Source organism: Salmo salar, chromosome ssa04 (genome assembly GCF_905237065.1).
Source record: "Salmo salar chromosome ssa04, Ssal_v3.1, whole genome shotgun sequence".
Lineage (NCBI taxonomy): Eukaryota > Metazoa > Chordata > Actinopteri > Salmoniformes > Salmonidae > Salmo > Salmo salar.
Window position 1 is genome coordinate 69,309,337 of NC_059445.1, and position 15,423 is coordinate 69,324,759.

The 15,423-nt window shown below is 42.0% G+C and overlaps 1 protein-coding gene across 6 annotated transcripts; it reads left to right on the forward strand.

Moving 5' to 3' along the window:
• Positions 1-231: 231 nt before the first annotated feature.
• rcc1l (RCC1 like) lies at positions 232-14,132 on the forward strand. Of its 6 annotated transcripts, none has more exons than XM_014197649.2 (12): positions 232-444; positions 1,979-2,268; positions 3,378-3,507; positions 4,146-4,274; positions 5,724-5,790; positions 8,885-8,936; positions 9,192-9,276; positions 11,024-11,205; positions 11,633-11,720; positions 12,164-12,337; positions 12,824-12,909; positions 13,494-14,132. In XM_014197649.2, the coding sequence occupies exons 2-12, from the start codon at positions 1,987-1,989 to the stop codon at positions 13,569-13,571; spliced, it is 1,353 nt and encodes a 450-aa protein (XP_014053124.1). In that variant the 5' UTR covers positions 232-444; positions 1,979-1,986; the 3' UTR covers positions 13,572-14,132.
• The last annotated feature ends 1,291 nt before the right edge of the window (positions 14,133-15,423 follow it).

Sequence of the window (15,423 nt, forward strand, 5' to 3'; positions counted from 1 at the left end):
TTAGCTACAGTAAGCACAACCATAGCATTTAGCAACTACCAAATAAATTCAAATCATACGAAATGGAGGATCCCCCAAAAAACGTATTAATATATTGCGAATGGGCGTGAGACAGCCTTGATTCATAAAACATTCAAAGTTGCTCAGGTATTAAACTGGGATTCAGAATTTACACTCCAGCCCTGCAGGTGGCGTACTGTCACCTGCGTTGTTAGGGATTTGGCCCAGTTTCTTCCTTTTTGAACCGGGTCAAAGTTGAAAGTGCAGTTAGGGATGACTCATGGTTGTCTCTGCGGTAACACGCCTGTCAGAATAAATTGCATTGAATAAAACCACAACCTATGCCACCCAAAATAATGTAGCTATGAATATTACGAAGATGAAATCAGTATGTGGGTGTCACATTGAAGCTCGATTCGTGAATATTACAAATAACCATAACAGGTAAGACCATTCCCATAAGTAGCTAACGTTACCCCATTCATAGACACTAACTGCTTTAGCGCCTATTTATTGAAGATAGTATCTTCTGAACTGGGATATTTTGTTATGAGCCCCGACGCTTGCGGAACACCTGTGTGTAAGCATAACTGAGGAAGAAGTGTAACGTTAGCTAGTTCATCAACTGGAGGCACACACTGCTGGTGGATCTGAGCAAAACTGCTACAGTAAGTGTATATTTTCATTTGAAATATGATTTATTGCTGATATAAAAGAGGCATATCAGCACATGTTTAGAAACCCGGTTTGAAAACGATTGTCTTTTTCTAAACGTTAAAACACAGCATTGGAATTGTATTTCACATGGAGCCTAATGTGGGAAAGATGTAACCGCTGAAAAAAGTGTTGCTTAGCGACTTCCCTATTTTTGTGTTCCCGCATGGCTGAGCACAGCTGTTCTGCTCGGCCGGCAGTCTGCTCCCGCTCGGCCGGCAGTCTGCTCCCGCTCGGCCGGCAGTCTGCTGCATGTGTGCACCCATCACTTGCGCCCTCTCCCCCGCCGCCTCTCTCTGCTCTAGCTTCTTGATTCTCTCCCTGCTGCTGCAGCGCCTGAAGTGAATGTATTTAATCGGTAAAAACGTACTTAAAAAAATATCTACTTTACTGCGTTTTTCTGTGCTGTTTAAATATTTAATCTGTTCCTTTTTGTTCTCCTTCAAACTTTCTTTTACATTTTGCTTTGGAGAAGTTCTCATTGATTGAGAGACTGAGGGAGAGTATTAGTAAAGATTTTTGTATCTAAAATATACCACATCCTGTCGTTTCCAATGGGAACAAATTAGTCATAGTCGGCAGAACAAGCAAAGTGGGCAGAGCCAAGCACGAGCTAGCAAGATCCTATTGGTGCGTTCTAGCGTATATTTGCATATTTCTGTTAGGGAACGCCTACTCCGAAATGTGCATTAACTCAATAGCTCCGTTTTTTAAAACTTTGGCAAAGGGTGAAGTCTACAACACTTTGTCCACTCTGTTTGTAACAGATTGCAGTTTTGGTACCAGAACTCTATTGAGATAAAAATGTTCCATTGATGACAAAATTTGCAGAATGTTGGCCAAAATCCATCTCCTTCCTTCTTCCACTGCTTGCCACTGGGCTTCCTTTCACTATCATAAATGCTTCACATTTATACATCCAGTGAAATATCTGTCTCATTGTTCTATCTGTGGCATGAACAAAAATGTGATTTCTTAATGTGCATGTACAAATTAACGTTGTCACTATTAAGTCATTAAGTCATTTAGAGACTTCCTTGAAAAATAGTTGTCAACACTGCTGAAAAACCCTTCTCTGTTTGTAGGGATTTGAGAGCTAATCGATAACTAGCTAAAGTTCCACTTTTTTTGTGATGATGCGTGACTAGCTAAAGGACGTTACACAACTCTGACTCTAACCAAGCCTCTTTCAGTCCTCTCTGTCAAACTGCCAATGACAACCTAATATCTGGCTCATTATGTTTTCTGTTTCATGATTTCTCAGGGGTGGAGATGTCATTAGCGTACCTTCGATTGTGTACCCAACACAGGTTAGCACTTGGAGCTCGGGGATATGCGACCCCCGCTAGTGACCGCAGGTCTCGGGAGCTAAAGGATGAGGGTCCAGTGTTTCAGTATGTTGGGAAGCAGAGAAAGCCCAACCACAAAGTGTTTGTATGGGGGTTTAGCTACACTGGAGCCCTGGGCATCCCCAGCTTTGTGATTCCAGACAGTGGCAGGAAAAAGCCTAGGAAATACCAGCTCACTCCTTACCGTCTGGAGACAGAGCAGCAGGTAATGTCTGTTTAACCACAGAAACACTTAACTGACACAATAGACATGTTTCTATACAATTTATGACAACTGCTTTTGTTCAATGCCAGTTGGTCTACACAGCCAGGCCGTGTTTGTTTGTTAGGGCTGGGGCATGACGCTATGCAACTGAAAACAAAAATATGGGTTCTTATTGGACAAGTTCAGACAAGGTAGTTGACTACTTCTGTTTCATAACGTTATTCTCTTGTCTGGTGTCTACTGAAAACAAGGCCGATTTCCGCTAATCAAGGTCTTTTTGACTTTTGACTGCTGAACAATTAATCAAATGGCCACCCAGACTATTTACATTGACCCCCCCCCAAACCACAGTTTTTACACTGCTGCTACTCACTGTTTATTATCAATGCATAGTCACTTTACCCCTACCTACAGTACATGTACAAATGACCTCGACTAACCTTTGACTCTGTACCACTACCCCCTGTACATGGCATCGTTATTCTTATTTTGTGTTACTTTTTATTTAATTTTTTTTACTTTAGTTTATTTAGTCAATATTTTCTTTATTCTATTTCTTGAACTGTATTGTTGATTAAGGGCTTGTAAGTAAGCATTTCACGGTAAGGTTGTATTCGGCGCATGTGACGAATAACATTTGATTTGATGAGCAGTTGATTAGCTAAATTAAGTGTGTAAGTACTGGGCTGGAGCAAAAGCCTTGCACTCCCAAGTCTCAAGGACCAGGGTTGGTGACCTGACCACTGCCTAACCACTACTACTTGACATCACTTAGTTTTGCCTCATATGTCTTCACTCACTGTGAAATGCAACTGCATCCATGGCAGGTACACAGACCCTGAGGAAGGCACAGTGATGCCGAAACGTTGGTAAATACCCATTAAATTGCTGGGAGATTACACATGGAGTGTGCGACTTTCTTTATAGTATATTCGCCGTTAGTCAGCACCTCCACACAAACTATTATTCTGGGTGTGCGCCAGCTCATGTTTTTTAGGTACGCATACTTGCCATGCATGCCGTTTCTAAAATTATATGCGACCTGTTGAATACACAAGTGCTGTACTTGAGAGTGAGTGACTGACTCCCGAGCTGGTCTCTCTCCTCAGATCTCCTCTGCAGCCTGTGGGTACGGCTTTACCCTCCTCTCCTCTTCCACCAAGGACCTCACCAAGGTGTGGGGCATGGGCCTCAACAGAGACTCACAGCTGGGCTTCCAACGCACCCAACAAGACCGCCGTAAGACACTCATTCATTCTCTCGCTCCCCCATCCTCCATGACAAGCACTCTCTCCTCCTTTCCTTTTTTTTTTTACACACGATCTGGGATCTTGCACTTTCAATTAATGACCAATTGATTGAGGAAGAATATAACTTAGAGATGTGTAATGAGTTGAGTACAACTGCCTTTCCCAAAAGATTGTTTAACTCAATCGCTTTATAACAAACCAAGTGGCTGGGGCTGCAGTTTGTTGTTTTTCGCATTAAGGATTGCAGCTTTAACCTATTCAGCCATAAAAGTGCACCAGCTTGTCAACCAATTGGAGGATGTGCATAATTTGCTCGATGGTGGGTGTGTGTTTTCAACAACTGCTGCACACTTTCACCAATCTTTAGTGTATATGAAATGGATTGTATAGTCCCATCAACTGCTTTAGCCGTCCAATATTCAGATGAATTTGTGCAGCGCCTGCCCTGAATTGATGCCTGTGATCGAGCATGTGTCAGACTAGTCTGGGTGCCAGTCTGTTTCTGCTCTCTTGCCAAGGCTTGACAAAGACAGCAATGGAGTTTGCAAGAGCACAAACAGATCTGCGACCAGGCTAGTGTCAGACCATCCCAGTGATGTTTATAATCACCTAGTGTTCCCTCTCTAGATAAGAGCTATGACTATGTGCTGGAGCCCTCTCCGGTGCCTCTCCCCCTGGCCAGGCCCCAGCAGACCAGGGTGGTGCAGGTGGCATGTGGCCGTGCCCACTCCCTGGTGCTCACCGACTCAGAGGGAGGTAAGAGGCAACATAGAGGGTGACGTTTTGTTCTCCTCACGTAAAACGACACTGAGCTGTTACGAAAATTCCCATATATCTCCCAGTACTGTGAGCAATGTGATTTGTGTTACACCTTCCTTTTATGATATCCCTGAGAAGGGGACTTTTATTTAACAGTCTAAGTAAAGAGCATGAAAGTGTGAAACCTGTCTTGGATAAGCTCTCGTGACAGACATTCACATACTTGTAAGGAAATGCAATGGAAATCAAGTAAAATAGCTAGCTCAAGATTCTGAGATAATTGTTACCTTGGATAATATGCCTTCCTGTCTGTTTAGGGCTATTTTGCTCACTGTGTGTGCTTCTTTGAGGAAAATGTCACACACAAACTAGGGAAAATAGGGGGGGGGGGGATTGATCTGGGAATTAGAAGGCTGGTGGGTTCACATCCTAAAGACATTCCCCTACCGTTGTGCCCATGAACAAGCCCTTAACCTACTACATGGAACTCTATTCCACATCAGGTAACTGATGCAAGCAGTAGAATCAGATTTAAAAAGCAGGTAAAAATATACCTTATGGAACAGCGGGGACTGTGAAGTAACACAAACATCGGCACAGACACATGCATACACACACATGATAACATACGCACTACACATGGATTTTGTGTTGTAGATATGTGGTTGAGAAATATGTGCCTGAGGGCATACACACTTAGTGTGTTGTGAATTCTGTAGTGAATGTATTGTAGTGTTTTTAAAATTGTATAACTGCCTTAATTCTGCCGGACCCCAGGAAGAGTGGGGATCCATAATAAATACAAATACTACACATGGATGCAAGCCAGGGCACTCCCATAACTGAGCAGGTCAACTCCGTAGGCTTAAGATATCAAAATGTGGTCCCTTACATGTTGAAAATATTGATGTTAATTCTTCCTACTATTTTTAGTAGATGTGTAATTTGAATCCTGACCTTTGCCTATGCACTTTGCAGAAATACATTTGAGCTGATGATCGTCGAAGAGGGCGTCATAGTTGCGTAACGATTGTTCATTTGGTGGCACTTTATTATACGGTACTCTTTCCGCTGGTATTTCCCTGGAATTTACTAGGAAGTGATGTGGTAACAATCTGTACTTTGAGATACTTACCTAAAAGAATATTACAATTGGTAACTACCTGGTGACCGGTTATTCTTGTTTTATTTAATCCCAAATAAACAAACATGTAATTTATAGTTTAATACTGTGTTATTTACATTTTATTTACATTTTTACAATGTACTTAAGAAAATACCTGGACATTTTTGTACTTCAAAATAAAGTGCTACTGTTCGTTTTACAGACACTGCTCCATTTTCCACATTGTTAACAATGTCTAATCGTACCCCTGGATCATCCTCCCACATGTTTTTTGTGTGTGTCTCTCTCCTTTCCCTCATTCTCTCTTTATCATATCAAAGTGTTCAGTCTGGGAAACAATGCCTATGGCCAGTGTGGGAGGAAGATGGTTGAAGATGAAGTCTACAGGTATGATACCACACACACACCGCTGTTGTTTACTCAACATATTACCTTATAACTGACGAAGTTGATCAGGCTGAAACCATGCTCAAAATGCAAAGAAAAGTCTGCCTCTGCCGTTGTCATGCAACACGACCGGGTGTATGTTGAGTCATACTAGTGATGACTCATAGTGTCAAATCAATGCAGGCTGGAAATGTATTCACTCTCCAGGAATTGTACTGCTTTTCTGCCCAATGACTGCCTAAGTGCTCAGGTTGAACAACAATCCTATTATAAATGTGTGTTCAGGGGTCGTATGTTTCGGAGTTAGAGTGCTGATTTAGGATCAGTTTAACCTTTTGATCACAAAGATTAAGATTATAGGGACTGGGGGGAGCTGATTCTAGATCAGCATGCCTACTCTGATACATATGGCCCCCGGTCTTTAGGGGCCTACTAAGAGTGAGCAGAGGAGAGGACGACAGGGAGTGGGCAGAGGGGACCTTTTCTGGACAGGCGGGGCTCCTTGAGTAATTGATTGACTTCTCTTTCTCTCCCCCCAGTCCCTGCTGATGACAAACATACCCATAACATGATGCTGCCTCCAACATATTTGGAAATACAGAGGGTTTCACTCTGTGTTTTGGAATTCACCCAACCCTGTAGTTTAAAATGTTGGCCTTAAAGTACATTTATTTGTCTTGCAGTATTACTTAACAGCTTTCTTACAAACAGAAAGGATAATTTGGAGTGGATTTTGTTTAAACACAGGCTTCTTTCTTTTCACTTTGTCATACAGGCTAGTAATATGGAGTGAATGCAATGTTAGTATTTTGTATTTTCAAGTATTGTGGTGGCAGCATCATGGTATGGGTATGCTTGTCACCGGCAGGGACTGGGGAGTTTGTTAGAATCAAAATAAATATGAAAGGAGCAAAGCTCAGGTAAAAAGTTAGAGGAAAACCCGCCTCAGTCTTCTGAAAACCTAACCCTAGGATAGGGTTTTATTTTTCTGTGGGACAGTTACACAATGTTTTATGCAACAGACACATCAGAATGGCTTTTCAAGAGGTGTTGAGTGTTCATGAGTGGTCTAGTCTCAGTCCTGGTTTAAATCTTCTTAGAAAATCAGAGACGAGGTTTAAATATTGCCCTCCATTATTGATCCCCAGCCAAATTTACTGAGCCTGAGCAATTTTGACAAAAACGATGGATACAGTTGAAGTCGGAAGTTTATATACACTTAGGTTGGAGTCATTAACTCGTTTTTCAACCACTCCACAAATATCTTATTAACAAACTATAGTTTTGGTAAGTTGGTTAGGACATTACTTTGTGCATGACACAAGAAATTTTGTTGTAAATTGTTGACAGTAAAATTATTTCACTTAAAATTCCCTGTATCACAATTCCAGTGGGTCAGAAGTTTATGTCATGGCTTTAGAAGCTTCTGATAGGCTAACTGACATAATTTGAGTCTATTGGAGGTGTATCTGTGGATGTATTTCAAGGTCTACCTTCAAACTCAGTGCCTCATTGCTTGACATCATGGAAAAATCAAAAGAAATCAGCCAAGACCTCAGAAAAAAACTTTTTTCTGGTCTGTTTCATCCTTGGGAGCAATTTCCAAATGCCTGAAGGTACCACAATAGTACTATTGTTTGTAAAGATGAACGTGGTACCTTGTGTACTATTGGGACCAAGCAGCCGTCATACCGCTCAGGAAGGAGACGCGTTCTGTCTCCTAGAGATGAACGTACTTTGGTGCAAAAAGTGCAAATCAATCCAAGAAAAACAGCAAAGGACCTTGTAAAGATGCTGGAGGAAACGGGTACAAAAGTATCTATATCCACTATAAAACGAGTCCTATATCGTCATAAGCTTAAAAGCCGCTCAGCAAGGAAGAAGTCACTGCTCCAAAAGCGCCATAATGTGCAGTTTGCAACTGCACATAGGGACAAAGATTGTACTTTTGGAGAAATGTCCTCTGGTCTGATGAAACAAAAATAGAACTGTTTGGCCATAATGACCATCGTTATGTTTGGCGGAAAAAGGGGGAGGCTTGCAAGCCAAAGAACACCATCCCAACCGTGAAGCACGGGGGTGGCAGCATCATGTTGTGGGGGTGCTTTGCTGCAGGAGGGACAAGTGCACTTTACAAATAGATGGCATCATGAGGTAGGAAAATGATGTGGATATATTGAAGCAACATGTCAAGACGTCAGTCGGGAAGTTAAAGCTTGGTCGCAAATGGGTTTTCCAAATGGACAATGACCCCAAGCATACTTCCAAAGTTGTGGCAAAATTGCTTAAGGACATCAAAGTCAAGGTATTGGAGTGGCCATCACAAAGCCCTGACCTCAATCCTATATAAAATTTGTGGGCAGAAAAATGTTGTGTGCAAGGAGGCCTACAAACCTGACTCAGTTACACCAGCTCTGTCAGGAGGAATGGGCTAAAATTCACCCAACGTATTGAGGGAAGCTTGTGGAAGGCTACCCAAAACGTTTGACCGAAGTTAAACAATTTAAAGGCAATGCTACCAAATATCAATTGAGTGTATGTCAACTTCTGACCCACTGGGAATGTGATGAAAGAAATAAAAGCTGAAATAAATCATTCTCTGCTGACATTTCACATTCTTAAAATAAAGTGGTGATCCTAACTGAACTAAGACAGGGAATTTTTATTGGGATTAAATGTCAGGAATTGTGAAACACCTTAGCCAAATACATTTAAACTCCGTTTATGTAAACTTCTGACTTCAACTGTGTATGTTGCCCTAAGAGTTGTGCGAAGTTGGTAGAAAATTTTGAAAATTATTCACAGCTGTAATGGCTACCAAAGGTTCTTCCACCAAGTATTAACTCTGGGGTTGAGACTTATCCAATTATGATATTTCAGTGGGGTTTTTTCTTCTTCATTTGGAAAATGTTTTAAAATGTTCTTTCACTTTGATAATGTGGAGTAGGTTGTGTTTTCCTCCAGATCTACAATCTCACTTTTTATATTACATTTTAAGCTGGCAAAATGTGACTAAAGTTCAAAGGTCTGTTGACTGTCTATAGGCACTGTATGTATCTGTCTATGTAATATATATAGTCTCTCTCCGTTGCAGTGCCAGTCACATCATTCACAAGATGGAAGGCTTTGACAGCCCAGTGACTCAGGTGTGTTCTGTGTAACGGGGACAGAAAGACACCTCAGCCATTATTGCTCCACCTTGGTCATTATTGTAAAGTAAAATGTGTTCTACATGACTCACCTTGGTAATTAAAGGCTAAATAAACAAATAATAGGATGGGGGGGGAGGGAAAGCTGATCCTACATCTGAACATAGGGGAAACTTCACCCCAGAGTGAAAATATGTTGTGTGCACATATTATGTGTGACTGAACCCTGTGGATGCCATGTTTGTCCTATAGGTGGTGTGTGGGCAGGACCACAGTCTGTTCCTGACTGAGACGGGCAAGGTATATGCCTGTGGCTGGGGGGCAGACGGACAGACAGGTTAGAAGCCCCCCCACACACACACACACACACACGCTGGGAAAATGCCAAGGGGTCCCTATAAAGATAAACTGAGTCGCTATGGTTTATCAGTGTCTCCACCTTTTTCTGTACATTTCTCTCCAATATCAGTTTATTTTTATGCAGAATTACCCAAATGTACTTAACCAATTAATGACCTTGTGCAAATATAGTGTTTCACTCCTGCTGTGTGAGCTTTACACATTTTTATCCACAAAGTACCTGAGTAGAAAATTGGTTGTAAGCGCTGAGAATAGAGACATTTTACTCCGCAAAATAAAATCAATGCATGAAGCCTCTGTAGTCATAAGAGTCCAATTTACTCAGCAGATATTTAGGACACTTCATGAGCTGTCTTAACCAGTTAAGAGTAACCGGCTTGTGTCTTGATAATAGAAAAGGTCAGCAAGTCAGTAGTTCCTGCGCCACATGCAATTGCTTTGGAGTTTGGAGTATGTTGATGTTTCTGAATTGATTACAATCTACCTACATAAAACAGTATCTCTTGCACTTTTGACAATTATTTCACGAGGCCTGTTGTACATGATATGCCAAAATACTGGATCCGTACCCAGGTCAATATGGACCGCGGGTCCCAACTACCAATTTAACCTTGTCAGGCTTCGACACCTGGTATCATATAAAAACAAATGTGTAGAATTGCAGGAAATTACTTTTAAAAAAGCAAAACATTTCTCTTTCCCATACAAAATGGGTAGAATTGTGGGAAATTGGCTTTAAAACTGCAAAATGTTCTCTCCGCCAACAAGAGGGGTGTGAACAGTTTGGGGTTGCAAGGTGGGGTTTGTTACTATGCCAATAAATGACAATCTCAATCTGGCCCTTTGCCACCTAGGAAATTTGTGTGACCGGACCTTCTCAAATAGTGCTTGAGTACCCCTGCACTAGGCTTACAAATAATTACTTTTTCTTTTGATTATTTAATTAATATACGTGTTATTTCAAGTTATCCCTTCAGAGTGCAATATCATATTGTTAAAAAATATATATCCTAAATTGGGTTTGCATGTAAGTTGGGCGATTTGAAGGCATCAAGGGCTTCATGTTAACTTGGATTGTGTTCGAGGAAAATTATAGACCTTTCAACCGTTTTATGAAACATTGGCAAGTGACTTGATGCCTGCTGTGCCAAAGCGATAGTTATTAAATGGGAGTGATGAGTGTGTTGATATAATAAACAATAATTTAACAACCATTGGAATTGGTTAAAAAAGGTTATGTATGCCAACATATTAGGAAAGAATTAAGAGTATGCAAAGTGATTGTGTCAGGCGAAAATTATATCAAACGTTTTAGCATTGCAACATTTGTACAGTCACATTCACCTTTTTTGTCTGAAGCATGGAATAGAGTTCACAGCTGGCGATGCCTCCTCGGATTGGTTATTCCCCATCATTTACAACAATGTCAATGAGCGTCATCACCATCTTTTCTTTTGCGGTACCTCAAACTGTTGTAATTACCAACTGAGAAACTCAGTTTGTCTGAGCAGTGTCTTAACATCATCCTAAAACCTACTCTGAGCTGGAAGTTTAAAACAGGATTCCTAGGACCTTTTCTGAGAAGTTTTGTGGACATGGGCCCAAGTCTCTTAGTGCATAAAGAAAGGGCATCATTTTTTCATTAAGACACCTGCATAGTTACACACATGCATAGTCTCCCACACACTTAACTGTTTTCTAAAGACAAAGCAATTTTTTTTCAGGTCTGGGCCACCACAACATGTGTGCCAGGCCGGTGGCTGTAGGAGGGGACCTGGCTGGTGTGAGGGTGCAGCAGGTGACCACCTACGGAGACTGCAGCATGGCCGTGTCCCAGGACGGCCAGCTCTATGGCTGGGGCAACTCTGAGTACCTCCAACTCTCCTCAGTCACTGAGGCCACCCAGGTGAGGAGCCAACGTAGTGCCCATCACAATCTCAAATCATGTTTGCCAAACTTTGTGACTCTTGTTTCTCACAAGGCTATACTACAGTATATATTAGCCTGGTGGAACCAGCTGCATTGACTGTTCTATTTCACTTCATGTATCAGTCTGGACTTTCTCCAATAGATGGGTGTTTGCAAATAAGAGAAAATGGCTGTGCTTTGAATTAAGCCATCCTGATTGGTTGAGGGGGATCCAATTGCTGAGGATAGTTTTGAATAATACCGCTCAAATAGTTTCAATGAGCAGGAATGCTAGACTGAATTGTGAATGTAGCGTTCAGGCTGGTTCTACCAGGCTAAACTATTGGTACCACTACGTGTTCTTATTCTATTTCAATGTGTGACCTTTTGTCCAGCTACTGACTTTATGTTCTCCCTCTCCTTAGATTAACTCCCCTCGACTCCTTCCTTTTGAAAGGGTGGGCAAAGTGACCCAGGTGGCCTGTGGAGGCACACAGGTGGCCATTCTGAACGGTGAGTACCGGGGCCCTGTTCCATTTCAGCCTCTCGCCACTTCCATTGTTCCTACCTCTTCCATCTCTGGCGGGTTGATTTGCATCTAAAAGTGGGTGTGCCACCAGGATCACTTTGGAGGGCCACCTGCCTGCCTAGTGCTCGTTGCTAACTGTTATATTTACCAATCTGAGAATGTGAAAGCAATATGGTGGAAGCTCCAATTACACTATAGGAAGGTTAGGCATCACCATATTGCTAAAAATGATTGAGTCCTTTCAGATCTGTGAATATTGAGGGGGGTGGCTGCCAAAATGGAACTTGGCAGTGAAATAATAAAAGATCACTTGCACCACCACCATTAACACAAAACTAACATTACTGGACTGTATAGCATAGCTTCCCATTCAATAGACTAATAAATAATATGTAGTGTGTCAGTAAAGGCGTGTTTGTCTTTACAGAGAGAGGGGAGGTATTTGTATGGGGCTACGGCATTCTTGGAAAGGGCCCTAATCTCTCTGAATCCCAAACCCCTGAGCTGGTCCCTCCTGCACTGTTCGGCCGCTCAGAGTTTAACCCCGCGGTGACCGTGAGTCGCATCCACTGTGGACTGAACCATTTCGCGGCTGTCACAGGTGGGTTAAGTCGCGATTTTCAGTATGTGGAATGAGTTATGTTGGACAAAAAAAACAACAATACATCTTTAGAGTCACAAACTCACAATGTTACAGTTTAAGATGAATATGTTGGCATACAGGAAGTAGGACTTCTTACCCAAGAAATAATGTGGTGCTATACCATTCAGTGGATGATACAAGATATGAATGCTTCCATGTACTTGTATGTTTACATATTGTTAGCATTTTATTAACCCATTCCCATTTCAAGCCATTGGATGAAATAATAATATTAAATATGTAGAATGTACCTATTGCTTGCTGTTCCGTGTGGCTCAGTTGGTAGAGCATGGTGTTTGCAACGCCAGGGTTGTGGGTTCAATTCCCATGGGGGACCAGTATGGGGGAAACAAATGTATGAAATGTATGCATTCACTACTGTAAGTCGCTCTGGATAAGAGCGTCTGGTAAATGACTAAAATGTAAAAACAAAAAATGTTCCAGATCGTGGGGAACTCTTTGTTTGGGGGAAGAATGTGAGAGGTTGTCTTGGTATTGGAAAGAAAGAGGACCAGTACTTCCCATGGCGGGTGAGACAAAACTTAGATTACTTATCAATTTTTTTTGCTGATCATTGACATTTTGTGGTTTATTCAAATGACTTAGTAATAGTCCACTACAACATTAACAGGCGTATCAACGTAGCAGGCGTGAAAGAAAACGCCTGAGCAGAGTTCCCACATTCGGTTTTCAGTGGAAAAGGTGGCTAGTTTGATTGACATGTATCTCTGAAAACTGGATGCATCCGGTTATTGGCAACTCCGCTAAGCCTACAACAACGTTTGTCCAATGTTTTCAGACATTAAGTGATGTTGCATAGACCCAGCTATATGCCTGAATCTCATTCAAATGGAATAGATGGGCACTGTCTAATATGATAAACTCAGATGGTGCCCATCTTTATCATTCATTTGGGATTGAGGCATCTAGCTGGATCTACCCAACAGATGGAGGTGGACTCACCTGGATATTAGGCCACTTTGATTTTGGAGTGAATCAGACCTTTTTAGCATACTTTTTAAAGGATGCATAACTAGTTCATGTATGTTTTAATGCTACATAACTGCATCTTATGGTAATATTTTGATGGTGTACTGTTTTCAATGTGTTTCAGGTGACTGTGCCAGGTCATGTGGTGGATGTAGCGTGTGGGGTGGACCACATGGTGGCGCTGGTCAAGTCTGTCATCTGAGCGTCCCCAGCCGGCAGGGACAGAGCCTAAAGTAAGCCCTTTTCTTCCCTGTGACCCTCCCCCTCGATCACTGAGGGGTATCTGGCCCTGTTCAGTCGCCCTGTTAGCCTCACATCCTCTGGCTGCCAATGGAGGCCTGAACCCCAGAGCCAGCTGTCCTCCATGGGTGGTAGAGATCCTCCGTTCCCGGCAATCTGGTGACTGTGTCCGCCATCAACGCTTCAGTCTGCTCCCTGTGTCTCTGGCTAGCACGGCTGGGATAACATGGAGGCTGGGTTCACAGGCAACAGTCACTGCAGCACTCCATTAATCTCTATACACTATTGATCTGACACTAGTGACTGGGCACCCTTGTTGGATGATGTGGAGATCAGTGGAGCAGAACTGATGCGGTGGAGCCATGGATTTTTTTCTTCCTGTAGAGAAGTGCTGAAACTTGACTGTCAGACCTCCAGAATAATGTCCTTATGGCATTTTACCTTCACTGTTGATTTTTTTTTATACACTGACAAAATTATAAACGTTTCATGAGCTGAAATAAAATGTCCATATGCACAAAAAGTGTATTTCTCTCCAATTTTGTGCCCACATTTGTTTACATCCCTGTTAGTGAGAATTTCTCCTTTGCCAAGGTAATCCATCCACCTGACAGATGTGGTATATAAGTAGCATGATTATTACACAAGTGCATGTTGTTCTGGGGACAATAAAAGGCAGAGTTTTGTCATGCAACACAATGCCACAAGTTAAGGGAGTGTGCAATTGGAATGTTGACTGCAGGAATGTCCACCAGAGCATTGCATGTTAATTTCTCCACCATAGGCCACCTTTGTCGTTTTAGAGAATTTGGCAGTATGTCAACAGGCATTGTGCCCAGCTTCGCACGTTGATCAACGAGGTAGAGATCCTGTTCCTTTTTCCCCAATCTGCGCAGCGCATTCAAATGCTAAAATGGCTTGTGTGATGTTAGGTTTTAGTCATTTGCTAGGTTATTGTTATCTGCGCTGTTAAATGCTGTTTTACCGAAAAGGGTAAGCTACCGGAGACAACTTATCTGGCTATACCTGCTGAACGGGGCTTACAATAGATTTTGATTGTTCAGGTTCACCATCAGCAATAGTTTTGCTTTAAACTAGCAGTATATGTGGTAATTTGTAGATGTACAGGGTAAAGTTGATCATAACTAGGACAGCAATCACTTTTGTGAGGTGCACTGCATGGCCAAAGAGAGATCACTCAAAAACATGAGATGGGGGTGAAATCCAATGTTACGCTATATATACACACACAGTACCAGTCAAAAGTTTGGACACGCCTCATTCAAGGGTTTATTTTTACATTGTAGAATAATAGTTAAGACAAACTATGAATTAACACACATGGAATCATGTAGTAAGCAAATAAGTTAAATCAAAATATATTTTGAGATTCTTCAAAGTAATCACCTTTGACAGCTTGGCACATACTTGGCATTCTCTCCACCAGCTTCACCTGGAATGCTTTTCCAACAGTCTTGAAGGAGTTCCCACATATGCTGAGCACTTGTTGGCTGCTTTTCCTTCACTCTGCAGTCCTACTCATTACAAACCATCTCAATTGGGTTCAGGTCAGGTGATTGTGAAGGCCAGGTCATCTGATGCAGCACTCCATCACATTCCTTCTTGGTTAAATAGCCCTTACACAGCCCATAGGTGTGTTGGGTCATTGTCCTGTTGAAAAACAAATGATAATCCCACTAAGTGCAAACCAGATGGGATGGCTGCTGAATGTTGCGGTGGCCATGCTGGTTAAGTGTGCCTTGAATTCTAAATAAATCAGTGTCACCAACACACCACCTCCTCCATGCTTCACG